Raw genomic sequence first — 16,076 nt, forward strand, 5'->3', positions numbered from 1 at the left:
AGTATTTGTTTCAAAAAAAAAAAAAAAAAAAGATATATATTGTATAGGAATGTACTAGTATAAGGTTTATTAATGATTTATTTTAGGAAAAATAGGTATTATAATAAACAAAAAAAGAATTTGGTTTTAAAAATTCAATCTTTAAAATCTGCTGCAAGCCCCCGACAGTCCGAGTTCGTGAGTTCTGGTCTTGTTTCAACTCTTGTACTGTAAGCCTCCGAGTTCTTGAGTTCTGAAGTTATTTTTTGCTTTTATTTTTTTCCTATATGTATAATTGTATATATTTTTGGATGCAAATTCAATTTTGTTGATTTAATTTGTATTTGTGATTCTAAATTACTCTTATTTTTTTGATTGGTTGTTGTGAAGTGAAATCGTTTTTTTTTTTTTGAGGCAAAAGGTGAAATCGTATTTTTTTTGAGGGGAAGGTGAAATCGTATTTGATTGAAAAGAGTTTAATATTTACCTCTAAATTAACATTAATTCCTGATAACAAGTTGTTGATTGAATTTGTATTCCCACTTGTTAATTGAATTTTTAGTTGATTTGAATCCTGTTTCTTAATTGAATTGTATTTGTGATTTAAAATTAAATTGTTACTTGCATTTTGTCGATTTGAATTTAGTTTGCTGATTGAATTTTTATTTCTGAGTTGAAATCAATATGATTTATGAATTTAAATTGTGATTTGCAATAAATTTGTTGATTGAATATGTATAAGTGATTCTATATCACTTTGTTTGTTGAATTCATGTTTAAATGATAATGCAATGTTTCCGATATGTGAAGGACTCCTAATTAAACATTTAAACGGATTGAAAAAAAAAAAAAAGGTGGTATAATCTTGAAATTGCCACTGATTTTTAAATTTTAAAGCAATTAATTGTTTTAATTGATTGTAAATAATAAAATTATTTTCCTTTTTGAATGCAACGGCAAGCATGGATGATAATTGTGTTAAGAAAATAATGCAAATTTTCTATTTAATCAAATTTGAGGGAGAAATAAATTACATAAACAAAATGTCTATTTATACCAAAGTGCAAAAACACAACCCCTCTTTTCTCTGAGTTATTTTTCTTCTCTCAGATTTTCTCTTGAAATTATTACATACAAATGAAGGAAATGCTCAATTTATAGTTTTCCTAAAACAACCTAAGCCATTTAAAATTTAGCCTGCAATATTTATTACCATTAGTTATTTTTCCCTATATTTGGAAACACCTTTAATTTTCAATGGTAATGCATGGTTATTTAATAACCATTTTTTTTTTTTTATGTTTCTTAATTATCTGCCAACAATCTCCCACTTGAAGACTGATTTCAATCTGTCTTTACACCAAGGAGTAGAACCTCAACTAGTCTTCTGTCATTTTAAGACCAATTGATGTTGAGCACAATTTCAACTTGTCAATCGTCACTGGATTCTTACTGCCAAGAATCTTTTTAAGAGTTAACACTTCATCTTCTAGAAGAGACCTGATAAAGTGATAACGAATACCGATGTGCCTTATTCTTGAGTGAAACGCCGAATTCTTTGCTAAATGTATAACACTCTGACTATCGCTATACAAAATATTATTCACTTGTTTGAACCCCAGCTCATCTAACAAACCTTGAAGCCATATCATCTCTTTACTAGCTTCGGTCACTGCCACATACTCAGCTTCTGTAGTGGATAAAACAACAATCTTTTGTAGTTGGGACATCCAACTTATGGCTGTATTTCCAACTGTAAATACATAACCCGTTGTGCTCTTTCTATTATCGACTTCACCGCCAAAGTCTGCATCAACGTAACCTTGTATTTTCAATTCACCTTTATCAAAGTACAAACACTTATTAATTGTACCTCGTAAATACCTCAAAATCCATTTAACAGCTTCCCAATGGACTTTTCCTGGATTGGACATAAACCTGCTTACAACTCCCACTGCATGTCCAATATCTGGTCTTGTACAAACCATTGCATACATCAAACTTCCAATAGCCGAGGCATAAGGAACCTTGGCCATATATTCTTTATCTTCATCTGTCTGAGGGGACTGATCCTTTGATAGACGAAAATGACTCGCCAACGGTGTACTAACAGGCTTAGCATCACCCATATTAAATCTCTGAAGAACACGTTTGATGTACTCTGATTGTGATAACTGTAAAGTGCCTTTCTGCTTATCTCTTGTGATTTGCATTCCTAAAATCTTCTTTGCTGGACCCAAGTCCTTCATGTCAAATTCCTTTGACAATTGATGCTTAAACTTTATAATATCATTCATATCTATTAACATATCATCAACATAAAGTAATAGGATGATATAACTGGATTGATATCTCTTGAAGTAGCAACAGTGGTCAGCGTTGCACTTTTGGAAATCTTCCTTGTGCATGAAGTTATCAAACTTTTAGTACCATTGTCTTGGGGCTTGTTTTAGCCCGTATAAACTTTTCTTAAGTTTGCATACCATCTGCTCTTTCCCACTTTTTATAAAACCTTCTGGCTGATGCATGTATATTTCTTCATCAAGATCTCCATGAAGAAATGCAGTCTTCACATCTAACTGCTCGAGATAAAGATCTTCAATTGCAACAATACTCAACACTGTTCTAATGGTATTGAGTTTCACAACAGGAGCGAATATCTCATTATAATCAACTCCCTCTTTCTGTTGAAAACCTTTGACAACTAGTCGAGCCTTATACCTCTTGGAATCATCGTGCTCCTTTTTTGCTCGATATATCCATTTGTTATGAAGGGCCTTCTTACCTATGGGTAACTCAGTTAGTTCCCATGTCTGGTTTGAAATCAGGGATTGCATTTCATCTTTCATTGCAAGCCCCCACTTGCTAGCATCTCTGGTCTGGGATGCTTCATAATAATCTTCTGGTTCCCCATCATCAGTTAATAACAAATAATTCATATATTTTCTATTAGGCACATGTGGTCGAGTACTCCTTCTTAGTGTAGGAGTTGGACAAGAAGGTTGTTGTATGTCATTTGATTGCGATGTACTGCCCTGTACAGTTTGTTCTTCTTGTTGCGGAGTACTTATGATAGTGTACTCTTGCATCGTACTGTCTGGGACATAATCTTCATCAATGAATGTAGATTCTTTTTGATTTGTTTCATAACTCTCAATTTTATGCCTATCTTTGTACATGACTCTCTCATTGAAAATTACATCTCTTGAACGAATAATCTTTTTGCTTTCATCATCCCAAATGCGGTATCCGAACTCATCTTCGCCATAACCGATAAAAGTGCAAACTTTTGATTTAGGATCAAGCTTATTTCTGCCTTGATCACTAATGTGCACATAAGCTACACAACCAAATACCTTTAAATGCGACAATTTGATCTCTTTGCCGCTCCATACCTCCTCTGGTAATTTGTACTCCAATGGGGTTGATGGTCCTCGATTGATCAAGTAAGATGCTGTATTGACTGCTTCTGCCAGAATTGTTTTGGTAGATCTGACTGTATACGAATGCTTCTGGCTCTTTCTGTCAATGTTCGGTTCATCCGCTCAGCTATGCCATTATGCTGAGGTGTACCTGGCACAGTTCTTTCCATCTTAATACCATGCTCGTAGCAAAACTTCTTGAATTTGGTGTCCTCATATTCTCCGCCATTGTCGGACCTGAATCTTTTGATCTTCATACCTGTTTCATTTTCAACCCTAGCTTTCTATATCCTGAAAACTTCAAACACTTCGGACTTGTATTTTAGAAAGTAAACCCATACTTTCCTAGAGTGATCATCAATAAAAGTCACAAAGTACTGTTTTCCACCTATAGACTGGGTGGTTGTTGGTCCCCACACATCAGAATGAACAAGCTCCAATTTTTCTTTCATTGTAGTTCTTCCATATGTCTGAAAGCTTACCCTCTTCTGTTTTCCAAGTATGCATTCTTCACACATGTCTAAATTCACAGATTTTAGACTAGGGAGTTTTCCAATTGAATGCATGATCTTCATTCCTTTCTCACTCATGTGACCAAGTCTTTGGTGCCATAACTTGGAATTTTCATTCTCTGTTGCAACTGCAATCGAATAACACGCTCCAGCTGTCAAATAGAGAGTACCATTCTTTTTACCATGAGAAACTATTATTGCTCCCTTTGAAATCTTCCAATTATCACCTTGAAAGATTATAGTGTAACCTTCACGAGCCAACTGCCCAACTGAGATCAAGTTCTTTCTTAGGTCGAGAACATGTTTGACATCCTTCAGCTCCCAAGCTGACCCATTTAACTTAATTTTGACATTACCTTGACCAACAATATCACAAGGTGGTCATCACCAAGGTATATCTGTCCAAGGTTTCTATGGACATACTTCTCAAAAAAGTTTTTATTAGAAGTAGCATGGAACGATGCTCCAGAGTCTAATACCCAAGACTCTTCTTTGCTCTCCAATGAGCATATCAACGCATCATCACCTTCTCCGGTAGAAGTGACATTTGCCTCTGCCTTCACTTCTTTGCCTTTTGGTGTTCCCTTGCACTGATTTTTATAGTGCCCAATCTTTCCACAATTCCAACACTCCACAGTCTTTGAGTTTTGGAAATTATTTGGATTCCTGGATTTTGACCTCCTATCTCTGGATTGTCCTCGATAGTTTGATCTTCCGCGTTCATTCCTTCTGATTAAATTTCTTCCTCTTGACTCTGTATGCAATACTGAAGAGGATGAAGATTCACCTGATTCTCTTCGTCGAATCTCCTCACTAAGAACCAGATCACGAACGTCATCAAACTTCAACTTGTTATTTCCCGATGAGCTACTCACAGCTGTGACTGTAGCATTCCAACTATCTGGCAGGGAAGATAAAAGTATTAACGCTAATACTTCATCATCAAATTTGATTTCAACAGAACTCAATTGGGTTGTGACAGAATTGAGTTCATTAAGGTGTTGAGCTACCGATCCACCTTCCGACATCCTCAAACTAAACAACCGCCTCATCAAATGAACTTTATTGGAGGCTGATGGCTTCTCATACATATTAGAGAGAGCTTTCATGAGACCTGCCGTTGTGGTTTCCTTTGCAATGTTAAACGCCACATTGCGTGATAACGTCAATCGAATAACTCTGAGTGCTTGTCTATCTAAAAACTTCCATTCTGCTTCTTGCATGCCATCTGGCTTTTTCTCTTCCAAAGGTTGATAGAGTTTTTTCTGGTATAAATAATCTTCAATATGCATTTTTCAAAATCCGAAATCTTTACCATCGAATTTTTCAAGTTTAACTTCTCCTTTGTCTGCAGCCATTTCTCCCACTCAAATTTGACTTTTTCTTTTAGGATCGTTTTTATTTTTATCGTAATGTGGACTAATTGTCAACCAAGCTCTTGATACCAATTGTTAAGAAAATAATGCAAATTTTCTATTTAATCATATTTGAGGGAGAAATAAATTACATAAACAAAATGTCTATTTATACCAAAGTGCAAAAACACAACCCCTCTTTTCTCTGAGTTATTTTTCTTCTCTCAGATTTTCTATTGAAATTATTACATACAAATGAAGGAAATGCTCAATTTATAGTTTTCCTAAAACAACCTAAGCCATTTAAAATTTAGCCTGCAATATTTATTACCATTAGTTATTTTTCCCTATATTTGGAAACACCTTTAATTTTCAATGGTAATGCATGGTTATTTAATAACCATTTTTTGTTTTTTTTATGTTTCTTAATTATCTGCCAACAAATTGAATTCGTATTTGATTGAGAAGACTCATATTAATTTTTTTTTGAATTTAGTTTGCTGATTGAATTCTAATTTTGGGTTGTAATCAATTTGTTTATTGAATATGAATTGTGATTTGCAATCAATTTGTGAGTTGAATTGCTTCTTTGTAATAATATAGCTTACAAAAAGTTAACCCAAACCATATAAAACTCTCCCACATACTGCCTATATTTTTTTAAAGCAATTGTTTTTTCTGATTGATTGTATTATTATTCCCTTTTGAAGGCTACAGCAAGCATGGTAAATTGGAGTGAAATTCCTGAAGAAATTATTAGGAAAATTGCAATGGAGCATCTTGAAAGTTTAGAAGATTTTGATGCTTTTGGGTTGGTCTGTTCAAGTTGGAGAAATTCAATAAAGGATATCAACAACTTCTGTCCATATAAAAACACCCAACTTCCTTGGTTGATGTTAGCCGACCCTCCCAATAATTCACACCGCAGACTTTACAGTCTCTCCAAACACATGTTCCGTAATATCAATCTGCCTGAGCATCATGATGACCGATGGATGTTTTTCGCTTCGAAAGGGTGGCTTATTTCTTCTAGTCTCAGTAATAAAAACATCACCCTTTTTGATCCTTTCTCTAATAAAGTGATCAAGCTACCGAATATTCTTCCAAAGGTATTGCATTTTGATGAAATTGAATTAGTGGATGAGGTTACATCTTTATTTGTGTATTACAAATTCATCATATCATCTAGGCCGTCGTCTTCTGGTGATGATTTTGCTGTTGCAACAATGTTCGACAAAACCCAAAGGTTGGCCTTTTGGAGACCTGGGCATGCCGAGTGGAGTATACCTGACGCGCATTTTTTTATTAATCAAGTGTTCGATGTCTGTTACTTTAAAGAAGAATTCTATGCCATAGATTTGTACGGAAAGGTAATGGCATTTGGAAGTGAGGTAATGAAACGACAACCTAGAGTTGTTGTTGATGTTTCGCTTCGAAGTGATGACCTTGATAGCCACCTAGATGTCATTCCATACTTGGTAGAAGTAGAAAACACTTTGTTGGTAATACTGAGGAAGATTTACATGGGTGATGTTGGAGAAGAGGATGAAGACAAGTATTACACCGATTCATTTGACATACTCCAGTTGAATGTGAACGATGGAAAATTCAAACAAGTCAAGGGTGTGGGTGAGCATGCTATATTCTTGGGTTTTAACTCTACTTTCTCTGTAGATGCATCATCGTATAAACATGGTTGTAAAGCTGATTGCATATATTTTACCGATGTTTATATCGAAACATTTCGTAGTACGAGTGTATGCAATGGAGGAAGCGATATGGGTATTTACAGCTTGAAGGAAAGAAAAGTCATTGAACGATTTTATGAAGGTCCTTCACAATTCTGTGATATTACTCCTCCCTTGTGGGTAGAGCGCCCTCATTTTTAAATTGCAATATGTTAAGGTTACTCCCAGTATATTACTTTAATTTAATTCCGCACACTTACTTGTTCCTCATGACGAATTATGTCTGTTGTTGAATTTTTTCTGTTGTTGAATTAGATCCAAATTTGGGATGCAATGCAAAAATTATATATCAATAAGGAAGTGGAAGTCATACATACATTTGAAACCTAAGCTAACAATCAGATTATATAAGCTGTATAGTGTTGTCTTGCATTCTTATCAAAATGCTAAAATAATAGGGCTGTAAAAACTGAAATTTCTAAGTAATGCGCAAATGCTCAAGGTTGTGAAGCTTAATTAATAATTATGCTTGAATTTATGGAATTTTGTGGTGAAATCAGTTTGGTTTTAAGTACTGGCCTAATATTTTTGTTACTGGCCTAAATCATACTGTACTAGTAATTAGATCTTGACTGGATGAGAAGTCAGTGAACATGTTAAAACAATCTTGTCTTTCCATCCAAATCTTTTCAGCCTCAGTAGTTTGAATAAGTAACTTGATTTGTTGGGTATGAATCGTATGATCGTATATGATCTTGATTTCTTATAGATTCGTGATATATACTAAAGGATTAATCTTATACATTGTAAGTTTTTTATAAGATAAAGTTTATATATTAAAAAAAAGAATAATAACTTTTATAGTACTACGTATATAGGGTAACTTTAAATACTTTTAAGAGCATTGCCACCAATGGGGAGAAAAATGCCCATGGGTAGTTTTTGGGGTTTAATAAAAAAAAATAACTCCCCATCAATGGTCTAAATTAAAAATGCCCATGGGCAAATCAATTTTTGATCAAACTTTGGGCAAAATTAAAATCTGACCAAGAAGAACTGGGCCCCACGTGCATAGCTGCATTTTAATTTTTTTTTTGCTCAGCTTACCTCAAAACGCTGCGTTTTGAGGAAGCGTGTGCTTTGCTTCACCTCAAAACGCTGCGTTTTGAGGGTAGGACAAGCAAAAAAAAAATTATATTTGCAGCCCTGACAGGCGCGTCAGCACGCCCAATCAGGCGCTGACACGCGTCCTGTCAGGTGAGTTGGACCAATCAGGAAATTCCTGATTATTGCAACGGTAACAATTTTGTAACGGGTATTTTGTGCTTATAAAATTTTTTTAAAAAAAAAAAATTACCAACGGGTAGAAAAAAAAATTCTCTACAAATAGAGACCCATTTTGCCTATATTTTCATATTTCCAAAATTCACATAAATTTGTTGTATTTACATTTTCTCTCAATTTCTCCCTCATAATTAGTCATCCTTTTAATATGAGTATTAATATTATTATTATTATTATTATTATTATTATTATTATTAATATTAAAATAAATATTATTATTATTATTATTATTGGAAGTATAATTATTATTGTTATTATTTTAGCTTATTAATATTATTATTGTTGTTCGTTATTATTTTTGTTATTAATATTATTATTATTATTATTATTATTATTATTATTTTTATAATAGTTATTATTATTATTATTGTTATTATTGTGTTAGTTTTTGAAATTAATAAAAAAAAAATAGATATGGATCCCAATAACCCCTTTTACTCAATACTTTCTCAAAATTGTAATGATTTAGATGAGAATTTCATGAATCAACCTCAATTTCAACTTTTCCTACAAAGATTGAGCAACACCTCTCTGCAAAATCCTCCACAACAACAAATACCTCCACAACTTGAAATACCTCCACAAATTCCAACTGAAAACACTGATTACGAGCAATCACCTCCTGTCTACCAAGGAAGTAACTCTTAGTACGATGATAGCCAAGAAGAAAATGTGCCTGAGACACCTCAATACCCTCCGTCGACTCAAAGAATGCGGGTGGGTTCCAACCAACAACTCGCTAAAGCTAGTCGTATTTGGTCAGTCGCAGAAGATGAAGCTCTTATTGGGCTATATTTAAATTACAGTGGAAATGCGATAGTGGGTACGGGCATGAAAGCAGCTGAACTTTGGCGACAAATATCTGCGGCGTACGACATGGTTCAAGCTAAGAAGCTAGAAATACTACCACCCAGAAATGCGAAGAGTTTGGAGAACCGTTGGAGAAGGATGGTGGCAGATGTACTGTTATGGACAAGTTGTTATGATGAAGCGGGTCCGTTAACTGGAAGTGGATTCAACAAAGTTGATCGAATTCAAAAGGCCTCGAAGTTGTTCCATATATCAGCCAAACCACCACACAATTTTGTTTTTCCCCACGCTTGGGAAATGATAAAGAATGACCCAAAGTGGAGGCCGAAACTCAGATGGGCATTGTCACTAAAGGAACAACAGGATTGTCAACTGCGTCCGGAAGGGGACACCGAGGATAGCAGTGGAAGTGGAAAGAGATCGAGAACTGACAGTGAATCTGAAGGAGATGTTCCCGTTGGTGGGTTTTCATTAGGAGGTATACCCAAACCCGACGGGGTAAAAAAAGCAAAGGCTAAGCGTAAGGGAAAAGCTATTGCTCATTATAGTGCAATTTTAAGTATTGGTGAACAGATACAGGCTTGTACTGAAGTTAGAAGCTTTGAGGCAAATTTACGGCAGCAAAGGTTGGAGCTTGAAAGGGAAAAGAAAAAAGAGGAAAAACAAACAGGTCGAATTACAAGAGAAGAAGATGAAATTTGATATGTTGCAAGCAATTATGTCAAAAACGACGCCACTTACACCAGCTGAAGAAGCGTGGAAGGAGGAACTAATTCAAGAAGTGTATGGTGGAAAGTAGAGTAGTTTATTATGCATTATGATTTCAAGTATTTTGTTTATTTTATGTTGCAATGAATTAATTTTTATTATTAATTATGTTCCAAAAATTAATCAAATTATATTACATTTTCATATATTTTGTTCAATTATGAGTGAAGTACTAGTTAGTGTGTGTAGATTTTGTCTTATACAATTATGAGTCAAGTGGTTGGTTTTATCAACCATTGAACTGTCAAATCCCAAAAAGTAGTCAAGTCCAATTGTAGTTTTTGTTTTATACAAGCATTGAGTAGTCATTTCATACATAACTTCAACCGTATGACAAGCATTGGTATTGATTATTAAGAATTGAGTAGTCATGTATTTTGTTTTTACTATACATTGAGTAGTCAGTTCACACTCATTTGAAGGACATGCACTGATAACATTTCCTATTTAAAGGTGTGAAATCCATAAATTGATCCACAACACCAAAACATTCAAAAACCAAACACAGAAAATGTTTTCCATAAGCTCAACCTCAAGCTCAAATTCTTCTGATTCAGATTAATATGAGGAATTTGATAATCTAGTTGACGAATTTGTCACAAATCACTTACCTAACATAATGCTTCCTCAACCACCTCCATCCAGATCGAAATTGTAAATGAAGATGAAACAGTCCCGCAGCATAGGGGAGATAGAGAAAGGGAGAAAGGGCATTTGCAATTGTACAATGATTACTTCGCAATAAATCCTGTGTATTCCGAAAATCAGTTTCGTCGTCGATTTCGAATGCACAAACCTTTATTCTGTCGGATTATGAATAAAGTGGTTGAGGGCGATCCGTTCTTCCAGCAGCGTAGGAATGCAGCTGGTAGGCTTGGCTTATCACCTCTGCAGAAATGCACCGCTGCAATAAGAATGTTAGCGTACGGTGTTGCTCCGGATGCCGTAGATGAATACATACGCATGGGTCAAACAACATCTAGAAAATCAATGCAACATTTTACTCAAGGGGTGATCAAGCATTTTGAGGCCGAGTACTTAAGAAGTCCAACAGATGAAGATTTAAGGAGAATCCTTCACCAAAATGAAATGCGTGGATTCCCGGGCATGATCGGTAGCATCGACTGCATGCACTGGGAGTGGAAGAACTGTCCTATGGCTTGGAAAGCACAATACGCAGGTCGTAGCAAGAATGTAACCCTTATCCTTGAAGCTGTTGCGGATCAAGATTTATGGATTTGGCATGCATTTTTTGGAATACCCGGCTCTTGTAATGATCTTAACGTCCTATACCGCTCTCCGGTGTTTGACGATGTTTTGAAAGGTCGGGCACCACCAATTAGTTTTATGGTAAACAGCCATGAGTACAACATGGGATACTACTTAACAGATGGTATATATCCGAACTGGGCAACATTTATAGAAGGTATCACATATCCTCAACTCCAGAAGGACAAGTTATTTGCAGATAAACAAGCTGCAGCTCGGAAAGACGTTAAACATGCGTTTGGAGTTCTACAGGCTAGGTTTGCCATATTACGACAACCCTCACTTGCTTTCGACGAAGACATTTTGAGCGACATAATGAAAGCTTGTATCATTATGCACAACATGATTGTCGAGGATGAACGACACAATTACACTCGTGCCGAAGTTTTGAGAAGGTATTATGAAGAAGATCGCCCTCAGCTTCATAGAGCAAGGTTCGGTCTGAGTACAAGTGCCACAGTGAATAACAACGAGCCTTTCGAATTTGACGTTGGCCGACCACCAAACGTTGATTTTGACGTTTATATTCAAAGAAGAATTACCCTGCGTGATAGCCAAACCCATTTTTCTTTGAAAGATGATTTAGTTGAGCATATTTGGCAAAAATACGGTCGTAATGAATAAATAGTTTTGTAATCGTTAATTTATTTGGTTTGTATGATTGGTGTACGATCATTATGTTCCAATGTTGTAATCGTTAATGTTGTACTAATGAAAAATGAAATTTCGCATAAAATAATGACACAAATAATTAATATTGTACTCATAAATAATTTAATCAATAAAAAAATTTAGTTAAGAATAAATATTATTATTTTATTAAAAAATACATTTTTCATAAATTAATATTAAAAATAATTAATATTGTACTACTCATAAATAATTTAATCAATACAAAATTTTGTTAACAATAAAATTAAGAAATACTAAATTACAAATTTAATGATGTGTAGGAGAGATAAATATTGGTGGGGTATAGGGTTAAAAGTAGGAGAGAGTGGTGGGGATTATAACTTTTGACCATTGGTTTAGAATAAAAATGACCAAGAAAATGCCCATTGGGAGGAGGAGTGAGAAAGTGGTTAGAGAGAGATGGGGCAACCAAAAAAATGCCCATTAGTGGCAATGCTCTAAGATAACTTTAACCCGTAGTCTTACAATAAATTAACGTACTTCCGTCTTTCTTGAGAATTTATGATTGTCTAAAACTAAGTGCAACATCTTAAAAAAAAATTAAGGAAAGAGTAGTTCAGTACTCATTTCCTAACAAGTCCATTTCAAATTGTCTTGATGACATAGACCAAGATGGCTGGTTGGGGTTTTGCATTGTCTATCCAAATGGGCCCAAACTAGAGCTGTCAATTCGGATATTCAAATCGGGTTTGGCTCGGGTCAAATTAGGTCTCGGGTTAAATCGGGATCGGGTTATGTCGAGTCAATCTAGCTTCAGATCAGGTTCAGGTTCACGTTGGGTCAATTTCAGTTCAAGTAATAACGGGTCGTTCACCTAATCGGATATGGATCAGGTTCAATCGAGTTAAAATCAGATCGGGTTCAATTTCAGGTTCAGGTTGTGTTGAGTCAGGTTTGGATGGGTTAACAAGATGGTACATTCGGGTTCGGGTTAGTGTTGAGTCAGGTTCTAGTTCAAGTTCAATTCTAATAAATATCGATGTAGCCAAGTTGAACTATATAATTACGCCTTCTATAATTTGATCAAGCATCATCAATATTTTATTAAACTTATATACGAGTAATAGAGAACAAAAGTTATATAAGCTGAACAAAATATTTTATTAAATCGGATTGAAGGTTTACAGAATTATACCAGTATATAAGCTGAATAAAAGGTATATCAAAATTTTATTAAACCTTCCATGACTCGGGTTCATGGTTTAATTGGGTCGGGTACTAGTTCAAGTTCGGATTATTTTCGGGTTGGATTAAATCGGTTGATGGTTACTATCAGGTTGGGGACATGTTCGAGTTCAGACCATAAAGTATTGGATCAAATGGGATTTCGGTTAAGATCAAGTCAAGTTACATGTCATTAGTTTCACCTCATTGTTCGAGTACAGGCTGGGTTCAGATCATTTTCCGTTAAGGTCGGGTTCTCGGGTCGGGTCAGTTTTTTACAGCTCTAGATATAATCCACACTTTTTGAGGAAATTTTGAGGATTCGGGGCCCGGTGGAAAAAGGTGTTGAGACCCTGGGGATATACCTCGGGGTCATATAATGTCTTTTGAAACCATATATGATCATTATATGTTATCATAAACGTACGTAGTAGGCTTGAGTTTACGAAATCAATGCAAGTTGTGAATGGGTAAAATGACCGTTTAAGGGCATATTGGATGGTTCCACCAACCCAATTGGACACCCGGTGGGTATTAGGGACCATGGTAAACATATCGGGAATTTTTATTTTCGGGCGAAAAAAGGTAAAAAATTTACAAAACTAAAGGCTACAATCCAAGCTTTTTGAGGAAATTTTGAGGTTTAGGTGCCCGGTAGCGAAAAGCCTTGAGACCCTAAAGGATACATCTCGGGGTCATATAATTTCGTTTGAAACCATATATGATCATTATATTGTGTCATAAACGTCCGTAGTAGGCTTGAGTTTACAAAATCGATGTAAGTTGCGAACGGGTAAATGATCGTTTCAGGACATATTGGATAGTTCCACCGACCCAATTGGAATCCCAAAGGGTATTAGGGACCATGGTAAAAATCTCGGCAATTTTTATATTTGGGTGAAAAGAGGTCAAAAAATTACAAAATCGAAGACTATAATCCACGCTTTTTGAGGAAATTTTGAGATTTAAGGATCCGGTGGAGAAAAGTGTTGAGACCGTAGGGGACATATCTAGGTATCATATAATGCCGTTTGAAACCATATATGATCATTACATGTTGTCATAAACGTCTGTGGTAGGCTTGAGTTTATGAATTCACTTCAAGTTGTGAACGATAAAATGACTGTTTAAAGGAATATTGGACGGTTCCACCGACCCAATTGGACTCGTGGAGAGTATTAGAGACCATAATAAACATCTTGGCAATTTTTATTTCCGGACGAAAAAATGGTCAAAAAATTACAAAATTGAAGGTTATAATAATCCACGCTTTTTGAGAAAATTTTGAGGTTTCGAGGCCCGGTAGTGAAAAGTGTTGAAACCCTAGGGTATATATCTCAGGGTCAAATAATGTCGTTTGAAACCATATATAATCATTATATATTGTCATAAACGTAAGTGGTAGGCTTGAGTTTACGAAATCACTACAAGTTGTGAACGGGTAAAATGACCGTTTAAGGGCATATTGGATGGTTCCACCGACCCAATTGGACTCCCAGAGTCTATTAGGGACCATGGTAAACATCTTGACAATTTTTATTACCGGGCGAAAAAAAGTCAAAAATTACAAAATTGAAGGCTTATAATCCACGTTTTTTTTTTTATAGAAATATTAAGGTTTAGGGCCTGTGGCGAAAAGCCTTGAGACCCTAAGTGATAAATCTCGGGGTCATATAATGTCGTTTGAAATCATATATGATTATTATATGTTGTCATAAACGTCCATAGTAGGCTTGAGTTTACAAAATCGGTGCAAGTTGCGAATATGTATAATGACCGTTTAAGGGCATATTGGATGGTTCAATCGACCCAATTAGACACTTGAAAGGTATTACGAACCATGGTAAGCTTCTCAAAAAAATTTATTTCCGATCGAAAAAAGGTCAAAAAATTACAATATTGAAGGCTATGGAAATTTTGAGGTTTTAAGGTCCAGTGGCGAAAAGCCTTGAGACCCTAAGAGATACATCTCAGGGTTATATAATGCCGTTTGAAACCATATATGATCAATAGATGTTGTCATAAACGTCCGTGGTAGGCTTGAGTTTACGAAATCACTTTAAGTTGTGAACGAGTAAAATGACCGTTTAAGGGCATATTGGATGGTTCCATCGACCCAATTTGACTCTCGGAGGATATTAAAGACCATAGTAAACATCTCGACAATTTTTATTTCTGGTCGAAAAAAGGTCAAAAAATTACAAAATTGAAGGTTATAATCCACGCTTTTTGAAAAAATTTTGAGGTTTCAGGGCCCGGTGGAGAAAAACTCTGAAACCCTAAGGGATACATCTCGGGGTTATATAATTCCGTTTGAAACCATATATGATCATTACATGTTGTCATAAACGTCCGTGGTAGGCTTGAGTTTACGGAATCACAACAAGTTGTGAACAGGTAAAATGACCGTTTAAGGGCATATTGGACGATTCCACCGACCCAATTTGACTCCCGGAGGATATTAAATTAGGGACCATGTTAAACATCTCGACAATTTTTATTTCCGGGCGAAAAAAGGTTAAAAAATTACAAAAGGCTATAATCCACGCTTTTTAAGGAATATTTGAGGTTTTCGGGTCCGGTGGCAAAAAGCCTCGAAAACCTAAGAGATACATCTCGGGGTTATATAAAGCTGTTTGAAGCCATATATGATCATTATATGTTGTCATAAACGTCTGTGGTAAACTTGAGTTGACGAAATCACTTCAAGTTGTGAACGGGTAAAATGACCGTTTAAGGGCATATTGGATGGTTCCACCGACCCAATTTGACTCCCGGAGGATATTAGGGACCATGGTAAACATCTCGAAAATTTTTATTTCCGGTCGAAAAAAGGTCAAAATATTATATGTTGTCATAAACGTCCGTGGTAGGCTTAAGTTTACGAAATCACTACAAGTTGTGAACGGGTAAAATGACCGTTTAAGGAAATATTAGATGGTTCCACCGAACCAATTTGACTCTCGGAGGATATTAGGGACCATGGTATACATCTCGGAAATTTTTATTTCCGAGCAAAAAAAGGTCAAAAATTTACAAAATTGAAGGCTATAATCCACGTTTTTTGAGGAA

At 35.4% G+C, this 16,076-nt stretch overlaps 3 protein-coding genes across 3 annotated transcripts; all 3 read left to right on the forward strand.

Moving 5' to 3' along the window:
• The first annotated feature begins 50 nt into the window (after positions 1–50).
• Positions 51–7,397, forward strand: LOC110702515 (F-box protein At2g26160-like). Its single transcript, XM_021880236.1, has 2 exons — positions 51–209; positions 5,979–7,397. The coding sequence occupies exon 2, from the start codon at positions 5,991–5,993 to the stop codon at positions 7,155–7,157; it is 1,167 nt and encodes a 388-aa protein (XP_021735928.1). The 5' UTR covers positions 51–209; positions 5,979–5,990; the 3' UTR covers positions 7,158–7,397.
• Positions 7,398–9,011: 1,614 nt separating this feature from the next.
• Positions 9,012–9,812, forward strand: LOC110702292 (glutathione S-transferase T3-like). The gene has a single exon (XM_021879995.1). It carries the CDS (start codon positions 9,012–9,014, stop codon positions 9,810–9,812), a length of 801 nt encoding a protein of 266 aa, XP_021735687.1.
• Positions 9,813–10,691: 879 nt separating this feature from the next.
• Positions 10,692–11,771, forward strand: LOC110702293 (protein ALP1-like). The gene has a single exon (XM_021879996.1). The coding sequence runs from the start codon at positions 10,692–10,694 to the stop codon at positions 11,769–11,771; it is 1,080 nt and encodes a 359-aa protein (XP_021735688.1).
• Positions 11,772–16,076: the final 4,305 nt, after the last annotated feature.

Source organism: Chenopodium quinoa, unplaced genomic scaffold, assembly GCF_001683475.1.
Source record: "Chenopodium quinoa cultivar QQ74 unplaced genomic scaffold, ASM168347v1, whole genome shotgun sequence".
Lineage (NCBI taxonomy): Eukaryota > Viridiplantae > Streptophyta > Magnoliopsida > Caryophyllales > Amaranthaceae > Chenopodium > Chenopodium quinoa.

Bases quoted from the DNA above. Each gene is read 5' to 3' on its own strand.
- LOC110702515 (XM_021880236.1), top strand. From the start codon at position 5,991: ATGGTAAATTGGAGTGAAATTCCTGAAGAAATTATTAGGAAAATTGCA.
- LOC110702292 (XM_021879995.1), top strand. From the start codon at position 9,012: ATGCGGGTGGGTTCCAACCAACAACTCGCTAAAGCTAGTCGTATTTGG.
- LOC110702293 (XM_021879996.1), top strand. From the start codon at position 10,692: ATGAATAAAGTGGTTGAGGGCGATCCGTTCTTCCAGCAGCGTAGGAAT.